Genomic DNA, 23,034 nt, shown 5'->3' with positions numbered 1-23,034 from the left:
CGAGAGACTGAAAAACAGCTTCTATCTCAAGGCCATCAGACTGTTAAACAGCCACCACTAACATTGAGTGGCTGCTGTCAACACACTGACTCAACTCCAGCCACTTTAATCATGGGAATTGATGGGAAATGATGTAAAATATATCACTAGCCACTTTAAACAATGCTACCTAATATAATGTTTACATACCCAACATTATTAATCTCATATGTATACGTATATACTGTACTCTATATCATCTACTGCATCTTTATGTAATACATGTATTACTAGCCACTTTAACTATGCCACTTTGTTTAAATACTCATCTCATATGTATATACTGTACTCGATACCATCTACTGCATCTTGCCTATGCCGCTCTGTACCATCACTCATTCATATATCTTTATATACATATTCTTTTTCCCCTTACACTTGTGTGTATAAGACAGTAGTTTTGGAATTGTTAGTTAGATTACTTGTTGGTTATTACTGGATTGTCGGAACTAGAAGCACAAGCATTTCGCTACACTCGCATTAACATCTGCTAACCATGTGTATGTGACAAATAAAATTAGATTTTGATTTGATTTTACATGTACATATCTAGCTCAATACTCCAGTATCCCTGACTACATGTACATATCTAGCTCAATACTCCAGTATCCCTGACTACATGTACATATCTAGCTCAATACTCCAGTATCCCTGACTACATGTACATATCTAGCTCAATACTCCAGTATCCCTGACTACATGTACATATCTAGCTCAATACTCCAGTATCCCTGACTACATGTACATATCTAGCTCAATGCTCCAGTATCCCTGACTACATGTACATTTCTAGCTCAATGCTCCAGCATCCCTGACTACATGTACATATCTAGCTCAATGCTCCAGTATCCCTGACTACATGTACATATCTAGCTCAATACTTCAATATCCCTGACTACATGTACATATCTAGCTCAATACTCCAGTATCCCTGACTACATGTACATATCTAGCTCAATGCTCCAGTATCCCTGACTACATGTACATATCTAGCTCAATGATCCAGTATCCCTGACTACATGTACATATCTAGCTCAATGCTCCAGTATCCCTGACTACATGTACATATCTAGCTCAATACTCCAGTATCCCTGACTACATGTACATATCTAGCTCAATACTCCAGTATCCCCGACTACATGTACATATCTAGCTTAATACTCCAATATCCCTGACTACATGTACATATCTAGCTCAATACTCCAGTATCCCTGACTACATGTACATATCTAGCTCAATACTCCAGTATCCCTGACTACATGTACATATCTAGCTCAATACTCCAGTATCCCTGACTACATGTACATATCTAGCTCAATGCTCCAGTATCCCTGACTACATGTACATTTCTAGCTCAATGCTCCAGCATCCCTGACTACATGTACATATCTAGCTCAATGCTCCAGTATCCCTGACTACATGTACATATCTAGCTCAATACTCCAATATCCCTGACTACATGTACATATCTAGCTCAATACTCCAGTATCCCTGACTACATGTACATATCTAGCTCAATGCTCCAGTATCCCTGACTACATGTACATATCTAGCTCAATGATCCAGTATCCCTGACTACATGTACATATCTAGCTCAATGCTCCAGTATCCCTGACTACATGTACATATCTAGCTCAATACTCCAGTATCCCTGACTACATGTACATATCTAGCTCAATACTCCAGTATCCCCGACTACATGTACATATCTAGCTTAATACTCCAATATCCCTGACTACATGTACATATCTAGCTCAATACTCCAGTATCCCTGACTACATGTACATATCTAGCTCAATACTCCAGTATCCCTGACTACATGTACATATCTAGCTCAATACTCCAGTATCCCTGACTACATGTACATATCTAGCTCAATACTCCAGTATCCCTGCACATTATACATTTGGTACTGGCACTGACCCTATATATAGCCCCTTTATTTCTTACTTCTCGTGTTCATATATATTATTATTAGTTATCGTATTTCGATAAGGAATACTGTACTGTTGGGTAGAGCTTGCAAGTAATTCACTGTACTTGTGTATGCGACAAATAAAACTTGAAGTGCATAAATACAATAAAAGTATGTTCTGCTTTAACAATTGCCATTAAGAGGTTTCGTAGGACATGTCCGTGTGTTGCATTTGACCTGTATAATTGCACAGTCTGTGTGTGAAAGTAAGTGGGTGCCTGCATGTCAGTGTTGTTCTGGGCCTACGGTACAGTATGAGATGTGAAGAGCAGTGATTGGGGATAATGCATGACCAGGGGAAACACTGTGGCCAACTCCAGACACAGTGCTTTACTTTCACAGTGTTCTACAATCAGTGTCTTCTCCACTAATGGGCCCCAAACACTTAACTCCGGTCAGGACGACCAACCAAATAGAGCAATTCAAAATAATACGGAGTAAAAGAGCATTACGGCAAGAGATCTCAGCAGGATCCTACCCAAACCTTTAAAAAAACATCATGAGACGTTGGCTTTCTCCTGCAGACCACTGAAGTCTTTTAAAAACTTGACAGGGCTGAATAAAGAAATCGCACACAGACCTCGGCCCCCACCTCAACATTTTCCACAAGGTTTATGTCATTTTAACAGCCCTTAAACAGACGTCTTTAACTACACCCAATTGTATTGATTTAATAAAGTTAAAAAAGGAAACATCTAGCCTATACCTTGTTACTTCTCAGAGTAAAATACCATGTGGTCCATGACCCCAGCCTCTAACTCCTGCCTACCCACCAGGCGCACGCACGCACGCACGCACACGCACACACGCACACACACACTAGTATGTTTATACCATCAATGTAGTGGCGCTTCATCATTCACAGATGCACAAATTTGTACTTACTTAGCACTGTATGCAGGGGGAATGGGGAGTGAGCTATGGAGCTATGGACAGACTCTTGGAAAAACGTTGAAATGGGGTTTGGAAACAAACTGCTGAGCAGGGTCAGGAGAAACCAAGCCAAAGCCACATTAAAGAGGCAGTATTGTAATTCAGAGGGGTTGCCTGGCCCATTGGAAAGACCACAATGGAGGTTGCCAGTCAAAGCAGGGGGCGATGAGGGTCTGTGCCAGGGGTGAACTCAGGAGGGCCCCTTGCTTGTTGAGTCTATGGGGTAGAGCTTACTGTAATGACTGGGGCTGGTGTCTTCACCGTGTGCAAAGGCTAAATGCACATACTGTAGGCTACAGGCGCCATACCTTAGCCATTGAAAGAAAACTTACTGCAGCCCCTCGTCAAATTCATAACATTCAACACAGTCCCCCTGGAGTCTTCTACTACTGGCATAATTGAATCAACAAATACATGTGTTTCTTGAGTTCTGGATCTCATCTATGCAGTAGATTAAAATGACCACATGCCATTCCAGTATTTTGGAAATGCTTTTTTGTTGTTGGGATAAATAAACAATCTACACCCACTCTCAAGAAGCCAGTCATGATTCAATACATTCTGAGTTTATGTTATAGAAACACAATACCTACCTCAGTGGAGGCTCGTAATTTACATTCTGAGTTTCCCCCTCTCATTTGGGCATTTCTGTGGCAACCTCCTGGGTCTCTCTCTTTACAAATGAGCATAAGCTTTACCAGACCGCTTGCATTGGACTCTGACTCCTTAAAACAGAACATCTCTCTCTTTACACGTTGAGCAATACAATGTAACTGATGAATGTGCTTTCTTAAAGGCCCAGCTTTAGGTGAAACCTTGATGTGAGTCGGTCAATAGCAGCCCTAGCCTGGAGTCCCAGAGAGCCCACGTTACCATCAGGGGAGCTGGAGAAAACATCCAGAGGTGTCCAACTCCTCTGCTTGGAAGGAAAGACACATCTGCAATGGGAGCGATGTGGACTTCGAGCAGTGAGAATGGAAACTGCTTCAATGTGCAGTAGTACTGGACCTACAATCCAACTAAGTAACATACAGGCCAAACCAAAACACAACACACTCAGGGCTAAATGAACGTGTGAGGCTACAGTACATAAACAAAATAAATCCCTCAATTATTCAAGGACTACTGTTGTAACAATTCAAGTGATGATTATGAATGAACTTTGAACAACAATGAAGGGAGTGGACACTGAGCCATCAGTGAAGCAGTAGTTCACTGCAGTAGTTCACTGCAGTAGTTCACTATGTCCTCTTGGGGGAAGCCTCCCTCCCCCACTACTCCTTTCTTTACTACCGATACAACTGGAAAATACATTCATCCATATGAATGATGAATCTCAACAGTGTAACATGGTAATGACTCTGCCTACTAATGTAAAAAGAAATGAACACAAAAAGTTGATCGCATCTTAAAGTTAAGTCCTTTAAGTCCCTTAAAATGTTATGATTTGATGGTGAATTACGAGTAAATAGGAATTAGGTTTAGAGAAAGGAGCAGGTTAAAAATGCTGGGGGGAAAAAAAGATGGTCTTACCATCTCTCTCTGTTGTTTTGGAAAGTTGTTCAACCTTTTCTTTCAGTACGTGTTGCATTCCAACTTATTTAAATGACTTCATTATTTGAATATTATACATGAAACCAAAAGCACATTTTAGTGACGGTAAAGACAACCAATCACAGCCAATCAAGGTTAACCGTGGTGAGTGTCTCACTCCAAAAACAATATTTTGTTTCTTGCGAAACGTTTTGCCAGGAGGGGAAAGTATAATTCTGAAAATACAAGGCTGGGAGTCTGGGACAGAGCTGCACAGTCTGAGGGAAGCAAAACAGCTACCCAGATGTCTCCTCAACGCAGCACACTATTGTACTGAATACTCACTGACATTACATTACTCTTATTACACTGCTGCCTTGAGTTAGGAGGTTGTATGTTTCTGAAAACAAAAATAAACTGTACCACGATCCAAAAGAAAATGATAAGATAATTCAAATGTAAACAATAGTGACACAGACACACACAGTAGACACTGCATGCGCTGGAGCAGGTTTTCAATCGAGGCCTGCGCAATCAATCCCATTCTTTCTGCGTAGTGGACGGGCCGCTAGCTGATGAATGACTGGCGCTAGACAGGGCTTGCATTAGTTTGGTCTGCTGTTACTTTTTATTCTACACTCCCTGAAGTTCAAGTTCATCCTGCAATTACACCATGTCTGGTTTCCCTTAGCAACCAGACAGCCCTGGACGTGACCATCCCCGGAGCAGGCTCATAAGGCCCCCTCCATCCCCCTTCGGTTCCCTTACGTTCCTCTCTCTGCGCAGGCTGAAGGAGCAGAGGCCCACAAGAGGCCAGACGACACAGAGCAAAGAAAAAAGGACTTCCTCTGACAAAGAATGACTTTGCCTATGAGTGCAGCAGGACTATGAAACACAGACTAGATATCCCGTGACAACTGGCAGAATTAACACTAAAGTCGTTTCTCTCTATACTTCTGAGTTGGGTTACAACAAAAGAAAAAGGTCACCTGGGGTGTAGCATTGTCCCTGTGTTATTACATTCCAAAGTGATTGTTATTATTGCATGTGCATGATCCCTGCGGTCTTTCATGTTTCTACTGGCCAGATGAGATGACTCTGCCATTTTACTTCACCTCTCAAGTTACATTTTTAAAAACGAGCGCACACACACACACCTCTCCTAGCTCAGCAGTCTCTCTCATTCTCTTCCTCTACATCATCACACCCCTCACCGAGGTGCACTTGCACTTTTTATGGAGCAGGAAGCACTGCAATGCAGCAGCAAGCCCCAAAATGCCTCAGCTCTGTAGCCACATTGGGACATATAGAGGTACTGTGTTTGTTTCGTTGGTATTTTAGTGAGATCAACTTCATATTTCAAAGTTGACAAACTTCAAGCCTCAACTGTCCCTAAATGGAAGAGAAATCCATGAGTGTTAACACTGAATATCTACGATCACACTGAGGTAAATGTAAACTTGAACAAGAGAGACATTTCTTAGGCCGTGTTAATCTCTCACACACAGCCAAAAGGGTCCTGGGCTGGCTGTAAACATTCGGACCCTGAGGCAAATCCTAGCTAATGCCCTCAGATATATAATTGAACATAGACGTATGGCTTTGATATCAGAGAGAGGAACAGAGCCAGGGGGTGAGAGAGTTTACTGCTTTGAGCTGCTTTGAGCATTAGAGCAGAGGCCTATATACAGTATGTCTGACATCAGCAAAATTATTGAATCATAGTGATTAGGGTTATTTAAGTGATTTACATAATATACCGTAATACAGTGTATAGATATTCCTTTCATCAACTGTTACTAATTCAGTAGCATTCTCTGTGGGGCTATGTGAACATAAGCGTGAGTTATGTACAGTTAAGGACATCAGTGAAGTAGTGTGTTAGGTGCTGTGTACCTGTGCCTGGTAGAGTGAGCCAGGGTCTCGAGGTCCGATCCCGACAAAGGAGCGGTTGGCAGGGGGCGTCCCAGGAGCTGAGTATGCTGAGAGAGGGAGAGAGAGAGAGAAGGAGAGAGAGAGAGAGGGAGAGAGAGAGAGAGGGAGAGAGAGGGAGGGGGAGAGAGAGGGGAGAGAGAGGGGGAGAGAGAGAGAAAGAGAGAGAGAGAGAAAGAAAGAGAGAGGGAGAGGTAGAGAGAGGAGAGAGAGAGAGAGAGAGAGAGAGAGGGAGAGGGAGAGAGAGAGGGAGAGGGAGAGAGAGAGGGAGAGAGAGAGAGAGAGAGAGGGGGAGAGAGAGAGAGAGAGAGGGGAGAGAGAGAGAGAGAGAGAGAGAGAGAGAGAGAGAGAGAGAGAGAGAGAGAGAGAGAGAGAGAGAGAGAGAGGAGAGAGAGAGAGAGAGAGAGAGAGAGAGAGAGAGAGAGAGAGAGAGAGAGAGAGAGAGAGAGAGAGAGAGAGAGAGAGAGAGAGAGAGAGAGAGAGAGAGAGAGAGAGAGAGAGAGAGAGAGAGAGAGAGAGAGAGAGAGGGAGAGAAAGAAGGGGAGAGAGAGAGAGGGAAAGAGAGAGAGAGAGAGAGGGAGAGAGAGAGAGAGAGAGAGGAGAGAGAGAGAGAGAGAGAGAGAGAGAGAGAGAGCACACTCTTATAACATAAAGGCTTGTTGTGTCAATCAGGTTGGGCAGTAATGAATATGTGTGTTTAATCTCTTGTGAACTGAATTAGCAGCCTGTGCCAGATCATTAAGACTGGCAGATGTGCACACAGTTATTTCAAGGGAATTCACCTGCCTCAGACACTAACTGAAATTGACATCATATTCTGGTATATGCATCATTTTGAAATACTGTGCAGCAATACAAGACCTCAGACCCTTCATCAGAACCACTGTTGGTCATAACTTATCTTGATCATCCAGTACAATGTAATGGAACTTAGTTTCCTATCAATTAGACAGTGATCTGTGGATTGACAAATTGATCTGTTGACACGTAGGACCTGCTCATTTCACTGAAACAGTGGACTCCTGTCAGCATCCAACAAACTTTGTACTGTAACTTTCCAACACGGATTAAGAAAATGTATCGCTAATGGAAGCTGGCGTGGTGAAGGACCGTAGCAGATTTCAATCAAAGTCACATGAGGATTTATTGGTATTGTTAAAGCGTCCTCAGTAAAGCATATAGAGCTGTCCTCTCTGAAGGAAATAATCATGATTAATGATGATGGGAGTAGGAGTTGCACTGCAACACCTGAATGTTTCCTCTCTCCCCCCTCTCTTATAAAGGACTGAGAGACAATAGCCTCATCCTTCAGGTAATGAATCAGTAATAAGTACGATGGGTCTGTATGACAACCCTATGCAATTAGAAACTATAGTCACTGAAGACCTAGGGGCTGGGAGTAGCAGGCTCACCAGCGGCCCACTTACTGGGTGACGTGGGGGAGTTGGCTCCCCCGTCCGAGGTGGTGGTGCTGGACTTGGAGTCGGAGGGCAGCGTCAGTCGGGGCATTCCAGGGGGCGGAGGAGGCGCCAGCATCTGGGAGGAGATGTAGTGACTGGGCACCTTCACTTGACCACTGCCGTTCAGCTGGGAAGGGAGAGAGGGGGGCACATGTCAGCTGTACAGTGGGGGATGGTGAGAAGGAGGAGGAAAGGAGGAGGCTTCACTGCTGCAACACAGATGATATAATACTGTAGATGTCACTGCACTGTCCCGGTCTCTCAAACACACACCTTCCCTCTCCATCAGTGTGTGTGTGTGTGTGTGTGTGTAAGGGAGACAGAGAGAGAGGGGAGAGGGAATGAGTGATGTCCAGGGGACTGCACTGCTCAGCCAGTCATCCATCCATGGCTGCTCTTCTACTGGCTGGCATGTCTTTCAGAGACTCTCTGCTCCCCAGAGGAGAGGACTGCAATGCAAAACTCACTGTCCTCCACAACAATGGCTGAGCAAATGAGTCAGCTACATTGTGGTCCCATGTGCTCGTCCTTTGTGACTGCCTGGCTGCAGTCGCACTGCAGCAGGGGGAATTTCAATGACTCTGCAGTTTGGGCTGAGCAGAGCCGAGCGTGGCTGCTGCTGGGGGGCACTCCTGATAAATGTCTCTCCTCTTTCGTCTGTGAGCTGCCTGCGCCAGACCCGTGCACTCTGCCAACCTCAGCAGCACCGCTAGAGACGTACAGGGATCTCCTTCTCCCTCCACTCCTTTCCAAGTGAAAACAGAAACAGTACAGCAGCTTCATTGAGCAGCCTGGCTTGTAATGCCGGCATTATTGAAGCAGGGAGGGGGGTCATTTGCATGTGGTGCAGTGGCAGGTCCTCTCAGCTGTGTGTCATATGTGGATAATGAGTACAACCATGTCTGAGGATCTGGGCTGGTCCCAGGGCCAGCAGGCTGAGTCTAAACAGAGCAGGAAGTCTCAGGGCTTATTTTCCTCTCTGTGACGGGGGATTCACAACTGCTGTACTACCAGCCAGCCAATACATTGAACAACTATAATCTAAGAAGTTGGCTAAAACCCAGTGATTACAATGATTTTATGGCTTCAGATCTATGGAATTGTTGCCTCTTTCTCCTTTGTCATGTTTAAAGATACAGTATGGTGAGTGTTAATTGTTCTGAGAGTCACGGAGAGTCTGCAGTCTGGAGCAGAGGGGAAGAGTATCAGCTACGTGAGGAAAACCTGACTCTAGCTGTTTACTATGTTCCTACCCGGCTGGGGCTGCTTCTCTCTCAGGTTACACCACCTACAGTAGAGTATCCCCTGGCCAGTAGAGTATCCCCTGGCCAGTAGAGTATCCCCTGGCCAGTAGAGTATCCCCTGGCCAGTAGAGTATCCCCTGGCCAGTAGAGACCACGGCAGGGGAGAATATGGGAAAGAAATGGCATATCATATTGTTCACAGGGGACCAGACCATCTGAGACAGGGTGACAATATAGGAAACATGAAGCATGAAGGAATTAAATAGCAAACAAAGGATTAGGTGAATCTAAATGACAAATGGAAATAGCACAATTCTCTGAATAAACCACTCAAACGTATAATACATTCCCTCTGGGAAATATACCCGAGTGAGTGAACTTCCCTGAACATGACCTCAAACTACAGAGCCATGAGATCACAGCCCGACATGATGTCACATTAGTACAGGTTCTACTAGATGAATACATTAAGCATGGTGAACTGAATGCCACCTCTCTCTGCACATCAATGAGTGACAGCATTGGTGGCTGGCTCAGTTGTAATCTGGCGCTGCTGGGTTCTACTCCTATCTAGAATGACAGTGAGTAATGAGTAGGGTCAGGAGTTTTACTGACCACATGACCTGACCAGGACAAACTCTGGGCCTTAGTTAGAGTTGTTAGATGGGCTGGACTCACTGGGCTGGGCTGCTGGTTGGACGGGTCACAGGCCAGGGAGACCAGGTCCTTCAGCGGGTCTTGGGAGCTGAGGTGTGGCGGGTAGCGGATAGCGGTGTGGGGGAAGTAGGAGGTGGACTGGGGCAGGATGGAGGTGGTGGGGAAGTGCAAAGACGAGGAGGGGTGCGGACTCCGAGAAATACCTGCACAGGGAGAGAGACAGGAAGAAAAGAGAGGGAGGGAGAGGAAGAAAGAGAGAGATGGAGACAAAGAGAGAAAATATTTGAATAAGGGTACTTGTTCATGCTCCAAAATGATGGTATGCTTGAGATAATAAAAGTGACATTGAAAGATGTGTGGTTCTGCGAAACAAAATGATAATTCCGTGTGAGTGCAATTCTCTACTCTCAGTGACTTTAATACAACCACTCTTCACGGGGAGAAATGATATATACATGTCATGAAATGACTCTCCTTTGGTACAGTACGTATTGCAAGAGTTTGTGTTTCACATTTAGTACGGCAACTCTAATCAGCACCACGCGCTAATTTAGCAGAACATACGAGGATGCACAACCAATTTATTGTAACAGCGGCTTTAATTGTTCATTCATCATCCAGCAAACGTTTGGCTGGGGAACACTACCTGCCCATCGATTACTCTCCATTGACTCCACAACAAATGATCTGTCAGAAAGTGTTCACGGGATGTTCAATTAAAACCTCTAATAATGCATTGCCTGAAAGGAAGCTGGTCTTGTTGAAAGCATAATGCCTGCAGTCAGTGCCTACATCAGGCTTAGCTCAACAGATACAGACATTAAGAATGTGGAACTATGTAGTTAGTGTTGCTGTTGATGTTGAACCTCCGTGCAGCACGAGACACTACATAAGGAATCTTAGCCGTGTGACACGTCATCTCTTTTTTATTGACAGTTCAGACTTTTTTTGCTATTTTTTAAAATTATAAACGATTCCCATCCTTGGAGACGTGCATGTGTGAGGGTGAAGTGGATTGTGGCAACAGTGACAAGACGTCTCCTGTGAACGTGATGTGCATAAGAGTGTGTGTACTGACCACTGTGCACTGCGATGACGGGCCGGTGGTGCTGTGTGAAGCCGAGACGTGGGGAGCTCTCCTGAGGAGACGGGCTGTCCATCTCTGTCTTCTTTACTCCAGGGGACATGCCTGGACACAGAGACACACAGAGGGTGTTACTGATGCCACTACGACTCCCATCATAAAAATGCTATTGAAAAGACCCTACATTTAATTGCCCAATTGAATCTGCTACTGCATGTAATTACAGTAACTCACCACAGGGTGGCAGGGTGCATTGACGCGACCCAGTAAGTCCTCAGTGCACATTGCAGTGAGCACATGGGCTCCCAACTAACTTCCTCATTGACAGGAAACAACAGGATCAGAATCAATGTTATGTTTTGGTCAGGTCTACCCCAAATCCGGTTAGTCTAGGTAGATCACTCACATTCCCAAGAGGCCTGCAGTGCCTGATACCAGAGTTGCTTAGATGTGCTAAACAAATGCATCTTTGTTGCAGTGGTATTACTGGCAGGGTGCAACCCTCCTCCTCCGTGTTTAGTTTGCTATCGCACACAGAATGTGCGTGAGGAACCCTTTCTCCACCAAGCTCAGGCCTGTTATACATTAGGGTATTAACATTGCACAGCTCTTTGTTTCCTTCTTAGGAGTGGTGGAGCACACAGTACACACGTTCTTACTGTGATACTGTACAGAGGGAGTCAGTCATGGAGTGACGGAGGTTTCTCTCTCACACATTATACATGTATACTCCTCGCTCTAATTGTTTTCTGAGAAAGAGATTGAGAGAGAGGGAGGAAGAGAGAGAGGGGAAAGCCTTATTTGACAGCTTCCTCTTCCCCTGCTCTGCCCCAGCCCTCTGTCTCAGAGTGGAGTGAGTACACCGGGGCTTTTCAGGAATGTCAGAGGGCAAGCTGAGGTTCAACGGGAGACTTGCTCATAGGATAAACATGCAGGTCTGGCTTTGTGCTGGGGGCTAGGCAAGGGCAGCCATTACAGCACTGATGCTAATTACCTGATCACACTAATCTGACTGACCACTCAGCTCAGTCTTCAAGGGTCTAGGCCAACCCACCTAGTGTAGTGACACATTACATTCATATTTACATTACAATATCTTGAGAATATATCTTTTGAACAAAGTCTACAGAGTATGAGAGGTAATCTAATCAATGGTTAAGTGCGGCTTAAACCGTAACCTCCTTAACTGAGAGTTGGCAGTGTTGGTGCTCTACAGGAGGCCAGGCATTACCCTTTCCAATCCATTCGCCCGGCTGCAAACTGACACAAGCTTCCCCTAGTATAGAGGCACGGTTCCCCTAGTATAGAGGCAAGCTTCCCCTAGTATAGAGGCACGCTTCCCCTAGTATAGAGGCAAGCTTCCCCTAGTATAGAGGCACGCTTCCCCTAGTATAGAGGCAAGCTTCCCCTAGTATAGAGGCACGTTTCCCCTAGTATAGGGGCAAGCTTCCCCTAGTATAGAGGCAAGCTTCCCCAGACCACCTCTACCTGGGGAAGGTGCACAAACATCCTCCTCTCACATAGCCTGTAGTCCCCCCACCATCTCAGAGCGATCATCCGAAGGGGTCGTTAAAGAGGAGCTCGTTAGAGCTGTCTAGACAGGAAGAGAGTGAGCACGACATGAGGAGGGCTGGGCCAGACTCCTGCAGGGTCTCTGACGGGGTCGGGGCCGGCTCTGCTCTATTGACCTCCACAGCTCTGGTGTCAGCATCAGGGTCCCTGTATCGTGGGGCCCTCCTGGAGCCCGGGGCCCAGCCGGGGCCACTCTGGTTAATAGCGCCACAAAGCCCCCAGACACGCCACCAGGGCCCTTTACAGGCTACTGGACACTCTATTAGCGTAGCGTGAAGAGTCCACCACAGTTTAACAGCATTAGATCATATGGGAGACCGAGAACCCCCCTGCTAGAACAACACACAGTGCGTTAAACACTCAGATAACAGTTCTGTTGTAAAGATGCTGATCCTCCTCCCACTTACTGCTGCCAACCCATGGTTAGAGAGCTGCCTCGTGGCTCGTACACACGTGTAGTGCACTCACTAGGCAGGCCCCACTCACTCAGCACACCCACTACCTGACCACTTACTCTGTCCCACACTCACTCACTCAACCACTGGACCACACTGTGCATGTTGTAACCTACTCATCATATTTTCTACCAGAACCAGGCCAGTGCTGTTGGGGGATGAGGGTCATACTGTACAAGACCATGAGAAAGGCACATGTCATTTCGATATTTAAAATACTGCTTTATACAATCATCTTGAAATGACTGCTTGTATCTAGATGAGAGATCCACAGTAGCTTTCCCGTTTGCTAAAAATCTTTGTTAGGAATATTATTCCATACTAGCAAACTGATAGGTGAACCTGAAGTGAGAGGAAAGCAAGAAGGTACCTACTGCGACGTTGCATCTCTGGATACTGCTCCAAGGTACCTTGGGCCACTTTGCTTTTTGCAGACTTTCACAAAAAATGTTGGTTCAGTAATTAATTACGACTTCAGGCTCAATTTGGGAAATTTGAAGCTGCGTACTTTCTGTTGATAACATGATATATTTATCATTTTCTCTTTTGCACTGTGTCAGTGGCTTTCAAGGCAACTGAAGTGAAAGTATGGCCGGATATTTCAGCTGTCTCCCCACTGTGATTATGAAAAGTACGAGTTTCTCGACAGCCCTAATGAGGAACATTTAAGAGGGACACCAGAACTGAGTCACCGTTTGTAATTACTGAAGAGTTGGAGGATAGCCAGTGTCCTCAGCATGACATCATGAGTTTCTACTAACTGATGAGCAATAAGCACTGTCCTTGTCAAAACTACATAATAGCTAAGAGTTTGTGTGGAAGCCCAGAGGGGATGCTCACCTCCTTCCAGATCCTCTTGCCAGTTGCGGGAGCTGCTAGCCGGGGAGTTGGGAGAGGTGTAGTACTCCCCCCCAGGACTGGTGTCCACATCATCCTCCATGGAGCCCGACTTGTGCCTCTTACTCCTGGATGTCACACAAAGGGAGAGAAGGAGGAGGAAATAAGGGGAAGGCAATGTGACATATTGACAGTTCAAAACTGTGTATAAAGTATGTACACACGCACAGTACACAAGTGGGTCAACACCGGCAACCTGGAGATGGCCGGGAGGAAACTGAGCAGCTCCAGGATTCTCAGGTAAAGCAGTTATGTACGGTCTCAGTTTGTCCCAGCTTTACTTGACGTTTACAGTGAAATATAAGACAATAAGTCACAGCTTGTGTTTTGGCAGTGTTGCACACGCCCAGATAAATCACACGAGGAACAGCCATTGTCACTGTAGTGAAGGTGTTGTGCATTCAACACCAGGATACTGCTCTCTGTGCACCAATAAAAACAACCATACAGTCCTCCTGTCATCTGCCAAGTGGTTGCACATCCAGCCATTCACTTACGCAAGGCTCTTGTTAATATGGAATGTATTCTAACATTCACTCTAAATGTGAGTTTATTTGCAGGGTAGAGTACAAACAAACTGAGTGTTTTGTCTATTTGAACTACATGCAGTATATTCATTTCCAGTCTAGGTGTGTGTGTGTGTGTGTGTGTGTCTTTTGGGGCTGGGTACTGACCCGCTGGAGGAGGTGCTGGGCAGGGTTCTCCTCATGCCCACCCCCGAGGGGTTAAGGTCATAGGCCAGGTGCCCCTGCAGCTCACCCAGAGAGAAGTTAGGGCCTGCCCCCGTCACCACCGGAGCTGCACACAACACACAGGGGGGGGGGGACAGGTCAGTCAGGGGAGGAACACACACTGTACCACACTTTCAATTAGACATCAATTATCTATGGAATGATACTCAAATATCTACATAAATAACACAACACCATCCTCAAGCTCACTCACAACGCAGCTGAAGAAGTGTGGCGCTCTGTGAGCAAACATATTGTGTTATACCTGTGTATACTTCTCTGTAAGAACAAGAAAAGCCTCCAAAAATCGAATCAAATCCAAGTTTATTGGTTGTGTACGCAGATGAGCTCCAACAGTGCAGTAATACCTAGCAATACATAACAATACACAAATAATCCATAAAAGTAAAAAGAAAGAAATTCAGAAATATCAGAATGAGCAACGTCACAGTCCGGAATTTATATATACAGTACCAGTCAAAAGTTTGGACACATCTACTCATTCAAGGGTTTTTCTACATTGTAGAATAATAGTGAAGACATCAAAACTATGAAATAACACATATGGAATCTTGTGGCAACCAAAAAAGTGTTAAACAAAACAACATTTATTTTATATTTGAGATTCTTCAAAGTAGCCACCCTTTGCTTTGATGACAGCTTTGCACACTCTTGGCATTCTCTCAACCAGCTTCACCTGGAATGCTTTTACAACAGTCTTGAAGGAGTTCCCATATATGCTGAGCACTTGTTGGCTGCTTTTCCTTCACTCTGCGGTCCAACTCATCCCATCTCAATTGGGTTGAGGTCGGGTGATTGTGGAGGTTAGGTCATCTGATGCAGCCCTCCATCCCTCTCCTTCTTGGTAAAATAGCCTTTACACAGACTGGAGGTATGTTGGTTCATTGTCCTGTTTAAAAATAAATGATAAACCCACTAAGCGCAAATCAGATGGGAGGGTGTATCGCTGCAGAATGCTGTGGTAGCCATGCTGGTTAAGTGTGCCTTGAATTCTAAATAAATCACTGACAGTGTCACCAGCAAAGCACCCCACACCATCACACCTCCCCTCATGCTTCACGGTGGGAACCATACATGCAGAGATCATCCGTTCACATACTCTGCGTCTCACAAAGACATGGCGGTTGGAACCAAAAATCGCAAATTTGGACTAGACCAAAAGGACAGATTTCTACCGGTCTAATGTCCATTGCTCGTTCCTTGGCCAAAGCAAGTATTTTCTTCTTATTGGTGTCCTTTAGTTGTGGTTTCTTTGCAGCAGTTCGACCATGAAGGTCTGATTCATGCAGTCTCCTCTGAAAAGGTGTCTGTTACTTGAACTCTGTGAAGCATTTATTTGGGCAGCAATTTGAGGCTGGTAACTCTAATGAACTTATCCTCCGCAGCAGAGGTAACTCTGGGTCTTCCTTTCCTGCGGTCCTCATGAGAGCCAGTCTTATCAAAGCGCTTGATGGTTTTTGAGACTGCACTTGAAGAAACTTGAAAGTTCTTCAAATGTTCTGTATTGACTGACCTTCATGTCCTAAAGTAATGATGGACTGTCGTTTCTCTTTGCTTATTTGAGCTGTTCTTGCCATAATATGGACTTGGTCTTTTACCAAATATGACTATGTTCTGTATACCACCCCTACCTTGTCAAAACACAACTGATTGTCTCAAATGCATTAACTTCTTGGATATAGGGGGCGCTCTTTTAATTTATGGATAAAACGTTCCCATTTAAACAAGATATTTTGTCACGAAAAGATTCTCGACTATGCATATAATTGACAGCTTTGGAAAGAAAACACTCTGACATTTCCAAATTTGCAAATATATTATCTGTGACTACCACAGAACTGATGCTACAGGCGAAACCAAGATGAAATTTCAAACAGGAAATGCCCCAGATTTTGAATGCGCTTTGTTCCAATGTCTCCTTATATGGCTGTGAATGCGCAAGGAATGAGCCTACACTTTCTGTCGTTTCCCCAAGGTGTGTGCAGTTTTTGTGTGTGCAGTTTTTGTATTTGTAGGCATATCATTGGAAGATTGACCATAAGAGACTACATTTACCAGGTGCTCCGGTTGGTGTCCTCAGTTGCAATTATTGCGTAATCTCCAGCTGCGTGTATTTTACCATTTGCTTCAGAGGAGAAACCAAACTGCCACGAATTACTTATCATCGAATAGATATGTGAAAAACACCTTGAGGATTGATTCTAAACAACGTTTGCCATGTTTCTGTCGATATTATGGAGTTCATTTGGAAAAAGGTTTGGCATTGTAATGACTGAATTTTCGTTTTTTTTTCTTAGCCAAACGTGATGAACAAAACGGAGCGATTTCTCCTACACAAATAATATTTTTGGAAAAACTGAACATTTGCTATCTAACTGAGAGTGTCCTCATTGAAAACATCCGAAGTTCTTCAAAGGTAAATGATTTTATTTGAATGCTTTTCTTGTTTTTGTGAAAATGTTGCCTGCTGAATGCTAGGCTTAATGCTATGCTAGCTATCAATACTCTTACACAAATGCTTGTGTAGCTATGGTTGAAAAGCACATTTTGAAAATCTGAGATGACAGTGTTGTTAACAAAAGGCTAAGCTTGTGAGCCAATATATTTATTTCATTTAATTTGCGATTTTCATGAATAGTTAACGTTGCGTTATGGTAATGAGCTTGAGGCTATAATTACGCTCCCGGATACGGGATTGCTCGAAGCAACAGGTTAAGAAGGAAAGAAATTCCCCAAATGAACTTTTAACAAGGCACACCTGTTAATTGAAATGCATTCCAGGTGACTACCTCATGAAGCTGGTTGAGAGAATGCCAAGCATGTGCAACGCTGTCATCAGGGTAAAGGGTGGCAACTTTGAAGAATCTAAAATATATTTGATTTGCTTAACACTTTTTTGGTTATTACATGACTCCATATGTGTTATTTCATAGTTTTGATGTCTTTACCATTATTCTACAATGCAGAAAATAATAAAAATAAAGAAAAACCCTGGAATGAGAAGGTGTGTCCAAACTTTTGTCTGGTACGTACTATAATGTGACAAATATCAAAAAGGTTAAGCACTATATTGAATAGATACATACACACACTGTACAAAACATTAAGAGCACCTTCCTAATATTGAGTTACATCCCATTTTTCCCTCAGAACAGCCTCAATTTGTCGGCGCCTAAACTACAAGGTGTCGAAAGCATTCCATAGGGATACTGTCTAATGTTGACTCCAATGCTTCCCACAATTGTGTCAAGTTGGATGGATGTCCTTTGGGTGGTGGACCATTCTTGATACACACAGGAAACGGTTGAGCATGAAAAACCCAGCAGCTTGCAGTTCTTGGCACCCTCAAACCGGTGCGTGGTAGCGGGGTGAACAGGTAGTTGCTTGGGTGGCTGAGGTCCTTGATGATCTTCTTGGCCTTCCTGTGAAGCAGGCTGCTGTAGATGTCCTGGAGGGCAGGCAGTGTGCCTCCGATGATGCATTGGACTGACCGCACCCCCCTCTGTCAGTGTGGAGGGACCATTTCAGGTCCTCAGTGATGTGTACGCCGAGGAACTTTAAGCTTTGGGCTCTCTCCACTGTGGTCCCGTCGATGTGGATGGGGTGTACTCTCTCTGCTGTCTCCTGTAGCCCACGATCAGCTCCTTCGTTTTATTGACGTTGAGCGAAAGGTTACAAAAAGTGGACAATCCCAGCTGCAGTCTGCTACTGCACTTCAACTCTCAGGACAACAGTATGAGGATGTAGCAGCCATCTATCAGCATTTGCCCCATTTCCCCTCTCAGGTTTCCACTAATGTCCTTTATATGGCCATGTGCATTAATGGCTGCCTGCTGCTGTGCTGTGTTCAGGTTGGAGTGGACAGAGATGTTGTTGCAGTATACTACACTAGTGTGTACTATACTGTACTGAGCCGTGGGGAGACAGTGAGCTCGGAGAATAATGTCCCATTTGTTAGGGCAGGTACGCTTATTAACAGTGGGATGGCGTCACTACAGATCCCCAGGCAATCAATCTCTCCCTGACTCATACACTGTACCGAGACGTTGGGGAACACAAGACAAAGGGAGGATTCATGGATCTCCAGTGTAGAAAGTCCTTCATGTGCACCTTACAGGAAACTCTGGCCAAAAAGGAATAACCATGGAGGGATCTTCGAACATGAGCAGGGGTGGTTGAACGCATAGAAACAAAATTATTAGAACAGGAATCCCCCTTCAAGTCAATGTGTCGGATTCATTTCTATGGTTGAGCTGGATAGCCGTGGTGATGCAAAGCAGTAATAACAACACATTCTGCTCTGTTTAATTACACTAGTAAAGTAGGTCAGTGGCGAATTCATGACTTCTAAAAAGCGGCTAATGTCTCATAGGATATGCATCCCATATGAGGCCTGGGTAAATACAGTAGAAAGCACTTAAAAGTAACATTAGTTAAATAAGCTAATTACGTAGTCTAAAATCAACGCCTCTTGGGGTTTAAAACACACGCTTTGACATTAGCGTAAATACATGATACAAGTGTTGTGGAGTTTGTGATATGAATGTGAATGTGTCACATAAACAGAGGTGCAGGTGATAGCTGTTATAGCATAGCAGCATGTGCAGCTGAGGATTTGGGGAGTGGAGGGAGTGAATCTGAAATAGCAGTCTTTTCCCCAGGGAGACCAGATGGCAGGTGGTTAATTGAAGTCTTTAACTACGTTTCCTTCCAATTAGTCAGTCAAGGCGTGACATGGAAAACAGAGAGCCTGTTTGACAGGTGTAAAGTGAAATGTTTTCCCTATGCACCATAATAACTCACTCATTTAGTTTTGATAATTGTAGCTACAGCATTCCACATCAGCTGTCAGCTGTGGTGTGTGTGTGTGTGTGTGTGTGTGTGTGTGTGTGTGTGTGTGTGTGTGTGTGTGTGTGTGTGTGTGTGTGTGTGCATGTGTGTGTGTGTGCGTGTGTGCGTGAATGTACGTGCATCAGAGCTTGTTGCTCCTACTGAATGACAGATGAAGACTGACCCTTTGGAGAACGGATTATCACTGGGAAAACTGAAAACGTGATCAATTACATGTGACAGATGGCCGAGCTTCTCTCCCTTCAGCTCCCTTCACATTAGCTGTCTTTTCAAATCTGATTCAACTCCATTTCTAAACCTAATGAAATAACAGATGCAAATGACAAGTCAGATTGGAGGGTAAGTGAATGGAGATCCCAGGTGGTGACTAGTGAAGCCTGTGTGTGGCTGGGAGAGGATGCTTATTCATACAGAGTGTTTAGAGGCTGGTTGACCATGTGGGGGCTGTGTTAATGTAGCCCTAATTCACTGCTAATGCCAGGCCTGGTGAGCACAGCATCCCCAGCCAATGACTGAGCACATAGCCTTGGCAATGTGAATAGAAAATATTGAATGGATATAACATCTGCAAAATCCACCCTGAGACAGATAAAACAACATAAAGGACGAGGAAGTCGTAAAAAAATGTCATTCTAAAGCCATATGATCTGATTCCCAGTCAGAAATCATATTGAGTGTCTGATGGGGTGTAGACAGTAAGGAGAGGTTTACTCTGCATGTTGTCTGTGATTAATGCTGTAAGTGGATTACGTTAGTATCTCCCGCAATCCTGGACCTGGATGTTCCCTACCATCTTTATCATCTAGCCTGTTATACCATCCACGTGTTCCCTATTTCTGTGTGTATCTATCTGATGGTTGAATTGCAGTGAAACAGGCAGCATTGCAGAGACTAGGAGCTCAGCTACTGAGGGGAACAGAGTGACTGCCAGAGAGTGGCTGGGAGTTTCCACCCCCTGCCTGCGGGCCAGAGTTAGTGAGCTAGCAATTTTTTCACTCTTCACTGAAGAGGGCTGTCAGAACTTTAATCACCATAGTTTATGTGACACATGTCCAGCTCCTAAGCATGTTGCTGTGTAAGTTATGGCTAGGAAGTTATCATGAAAGTAGCCACACATGACGTTTTAAGAACTAAATATGGATTTTTGTTATATTTTTCCATTCAACCACAAATACATAAAACCACGAGTAGCTTAATAAAAAGGTGTAAAATCTTACTTCTGGACACTTGCACCAGCTCTGTTACATTAAAAACTCCTGATGTCACAAAGCTTTCCTGAAACTCAGGAGCATCTGGAAAACACAGAGATGAGTCACCATGGAGAGTTCTGTGACATAATACAACAAACATTACAGTAACTTCTCACTTTTAAGAGACATCACAAGACAAGGACACAACAAATGTCAGAGTATCAGCAAGCCAGTAAAACACAATTAAATAATGTTTTAGCCTGATAGAAACCTGTAATATATTGGATTCCATATATTACCGTGAAAGGTATTGTGTGTGTCTGTGGGTACTGGATTCATAACCATCTCAAAGCTTATGTCACTGTCTGGTAGTGTGTAAATGTGTATGAATAAATAATTCAGCGTGTGTTGGCATTTGGATGTGTGTGTGTGTGTGTGTGTGTGTGTAAGAGAGAGAGAGTCCTTTGGGCCCCTTACCCATGGTGGCAGCTCGGCTATCCTCCTGATCTGACCCAATACCTGTGCGTGGGCTACTGCTCTGCTCTGACTCTGAAGAGAGGGAAGGAAAGGAAGAGAGAGGGGGTAGAAAGAGACAGACAGAGAGGGGGTGTTGGGGGGGGTCAGAAACAAGTCTAAACCCAGCATCATTTGTCTTACCACATAAAAGGCTAATTTGAGGGTGTTACAGTAGTTGTAAATAGTCTAGAAAATAACCTATTTAGTGAGAAATAATGTGACAAATATCAAAAAGGTTAAGCACTATATTGAATAGATAGTACTAAAGCTATTATAACAAGTAGGGTTTCAATGTGAAACATGGCCCAAATACCTCACTTAATAACTTCCTTGTTTAAGAAATGTAACACTTAATCCAATTGCAAAAAAGGTTTCTGGCAGGCTATTTTAGTTGTTTTGCCAAAATGTACACTCAGTGAAGCATCACAACAATGGCAAGGCCACACAATCCAACCAGAAAACCAACTTTTATTTGTGTGAACTGACACCTGTCAAATGCAGATAATTACAAGTAAATCAATAATGTGCGGTCCAAACAAGAAGAACAATAGATTTACCACAAAGAGTCTGGCTGGCATTCCAAGTGAACAGCAGTGAATACCTAAAAGATAAATAAATGGGGCTCTCTTCTATCAGATAGGCATGACTCCACTCACAGATCAAAGCCACACACATTCCACAATGCTCCACATGTTGGAGCTTAGAGCCTGTGGAGGGAGCGCCTCATTGAGATCTTCACATTGACTCCCCATCACTAGAACAAGCACCCTGCTTCCCTCTACACTGGACAAGAGAGCCAGACATAGGGCTGTTGCGGTGACCGTATTACCGCCACCCCAGCGGTCACGAGTCACGAAGGCAGTCAAATTCCACATGACCGTTTAGTCACGGTAATTAGGCTTCTCCAAGCTCTGATGCTGCTGGTCATTAGTAGCCTACCAAATTGCGAACTGCCTGGTACTCAGCACTCTATTGTCCCACGAAACACTCTGACATCAATGGTCATGTTGCGCAACATTTCAATAGGCTATGCAATTGCGGGAGAAAACAGAGTGATGGCCGCTAATAAAAAGACGAGGATCCCACTTGTGAATTATATATTACCACTTGTGAATGACGCCCAGCATAACAAACACTGCCTTTTTTTGGCAACTTGTTCTAATCATAGTTGCACACCTCATGTAGCCTAACCCATAGGCCTATATGTTTTAATAAGGTTCGTTTCACAACTAAAGTGGCTAAATAACTTCTTAAAATTAACCACATTAATCTGCTTTATAAGGGGTGTAGAGCCTAACTGGCATACAAGCAGCGAGTGAGTTTCAAGTTGGGGGAAGATAATTTTCACTATAAAAATGCACCTTTATAATAAAAGCATTACATGCTTTTGCAGTCACTTTTGATAATGGTGTTTTCCACTAATGGAACATTTGTGTTTATAGCCTACTGCCATGTGCGCATTGCTGTGCTTATAATGTGAAGAAATAGCCTAATAGTTTATCAACATTTTAAGCTAAACGTTCTGATCTGTTGCATCAGCCACATTGCATAAAAAAAATGTGTATTCATTTGGGATCTATCACATCCCACAACTGTCCCAGACTATGTTTGGAATATTTATTTCTGGCACAGAAAATAATAGGTTGACCTTTACCGTGGAGGATAGTAGATTGACATAGGCTGGTGCTTTTGTTGTTCGTTAGGGCTACTCATCTTGTTGACTGACAAAAAAATATCTTCAATATGCATTGGATTGGATAAGGACGCGTGCAGTTGCATCCCCGATGTGTCTGTCTTAACTTGTAGCCTGTGAGAAAGACCCAATCACGTGACAGAGAGCCGTGTGAGTGAGAGACGCTTCTGATTGCGCACTCAGGGAGAAGTGCACAACGCAGCACTCCGGGCCGCCAAAGGCATGGATATTTTTAAGGTGCATTACGTCCA

The 23,034-nt window shown here is 44.2% G+C and overlaps 1 protein-coding gene across 6 annotated transcripts in view; it reads right to left on the bottom strand.

Moving 5' to 3' along the window:
• Positions 1-23,034, bottom strand: part of nfic (nuclear factor I/C) — a 125,887-nt gene that overhangs the window by 3,832 nt on the left and 99,021 nt on the right. For 2 of the 6 annotated variants that reach the window (XM_042322138.1, XM_042322136.1), the window contains exons 3-10: positions 21,052-21,123; positions 20,602-20,676; positions 14,456-14,579; positions 13,725-13,849; positions 10,852-10,962; positions 9,732-9,976; positions 7,825-7,999; positions 6,377-6,462 (exon numbers count right to left, since the gene is read on the bottom strand). In XM_042322138.1, coding sequence (XP_042178072.1) covers positions 6,377-6,462; positions 7,825-7,999; positions 9,732-9,976; positions 10,852-10,962; positions 13,725-13,849; positions 14,456-14,579; positions 20,602-20,676; positions 21,052-21,123 — 1,013 coding nt within the window. The remainder of the gene's footprint in view (positions 1-6,376; positions 6,463-7,824; positions 8,000-9,731; positions 9,977-10,851; positions 10,963-13,724; positions 13,850-14,455; positions 14,580-20,601; positions 20,677-21,051; positions 21,124-23,034) is intronic. The other 4 variants (XM_042322137.1, XM_024421516.2, XM_042322139.1 and 1 more) reach the window with 4 other exon arrangements.

Source organism: Oncorhynchus tshawytscha, linkage group LG05 (genome assembly GCF_018296145.1).
Source record: "Oncorhynchus tshawytscha isolate Ot180627B linkage group LG05, Otsh_v2.0, whole genome shotgun sequence".
In the NCBI taxonomy this organism is placed as follows: Eukaryota; Metazoa; Chordata; class Actinopteri; order Salmoniformes; family Salmonidae; genus Oncorhynchus; species Oncorhynchus tshawytscha.
This window is presented reverse-complemented; position numbering and strand designations above follow the sequence as displayed.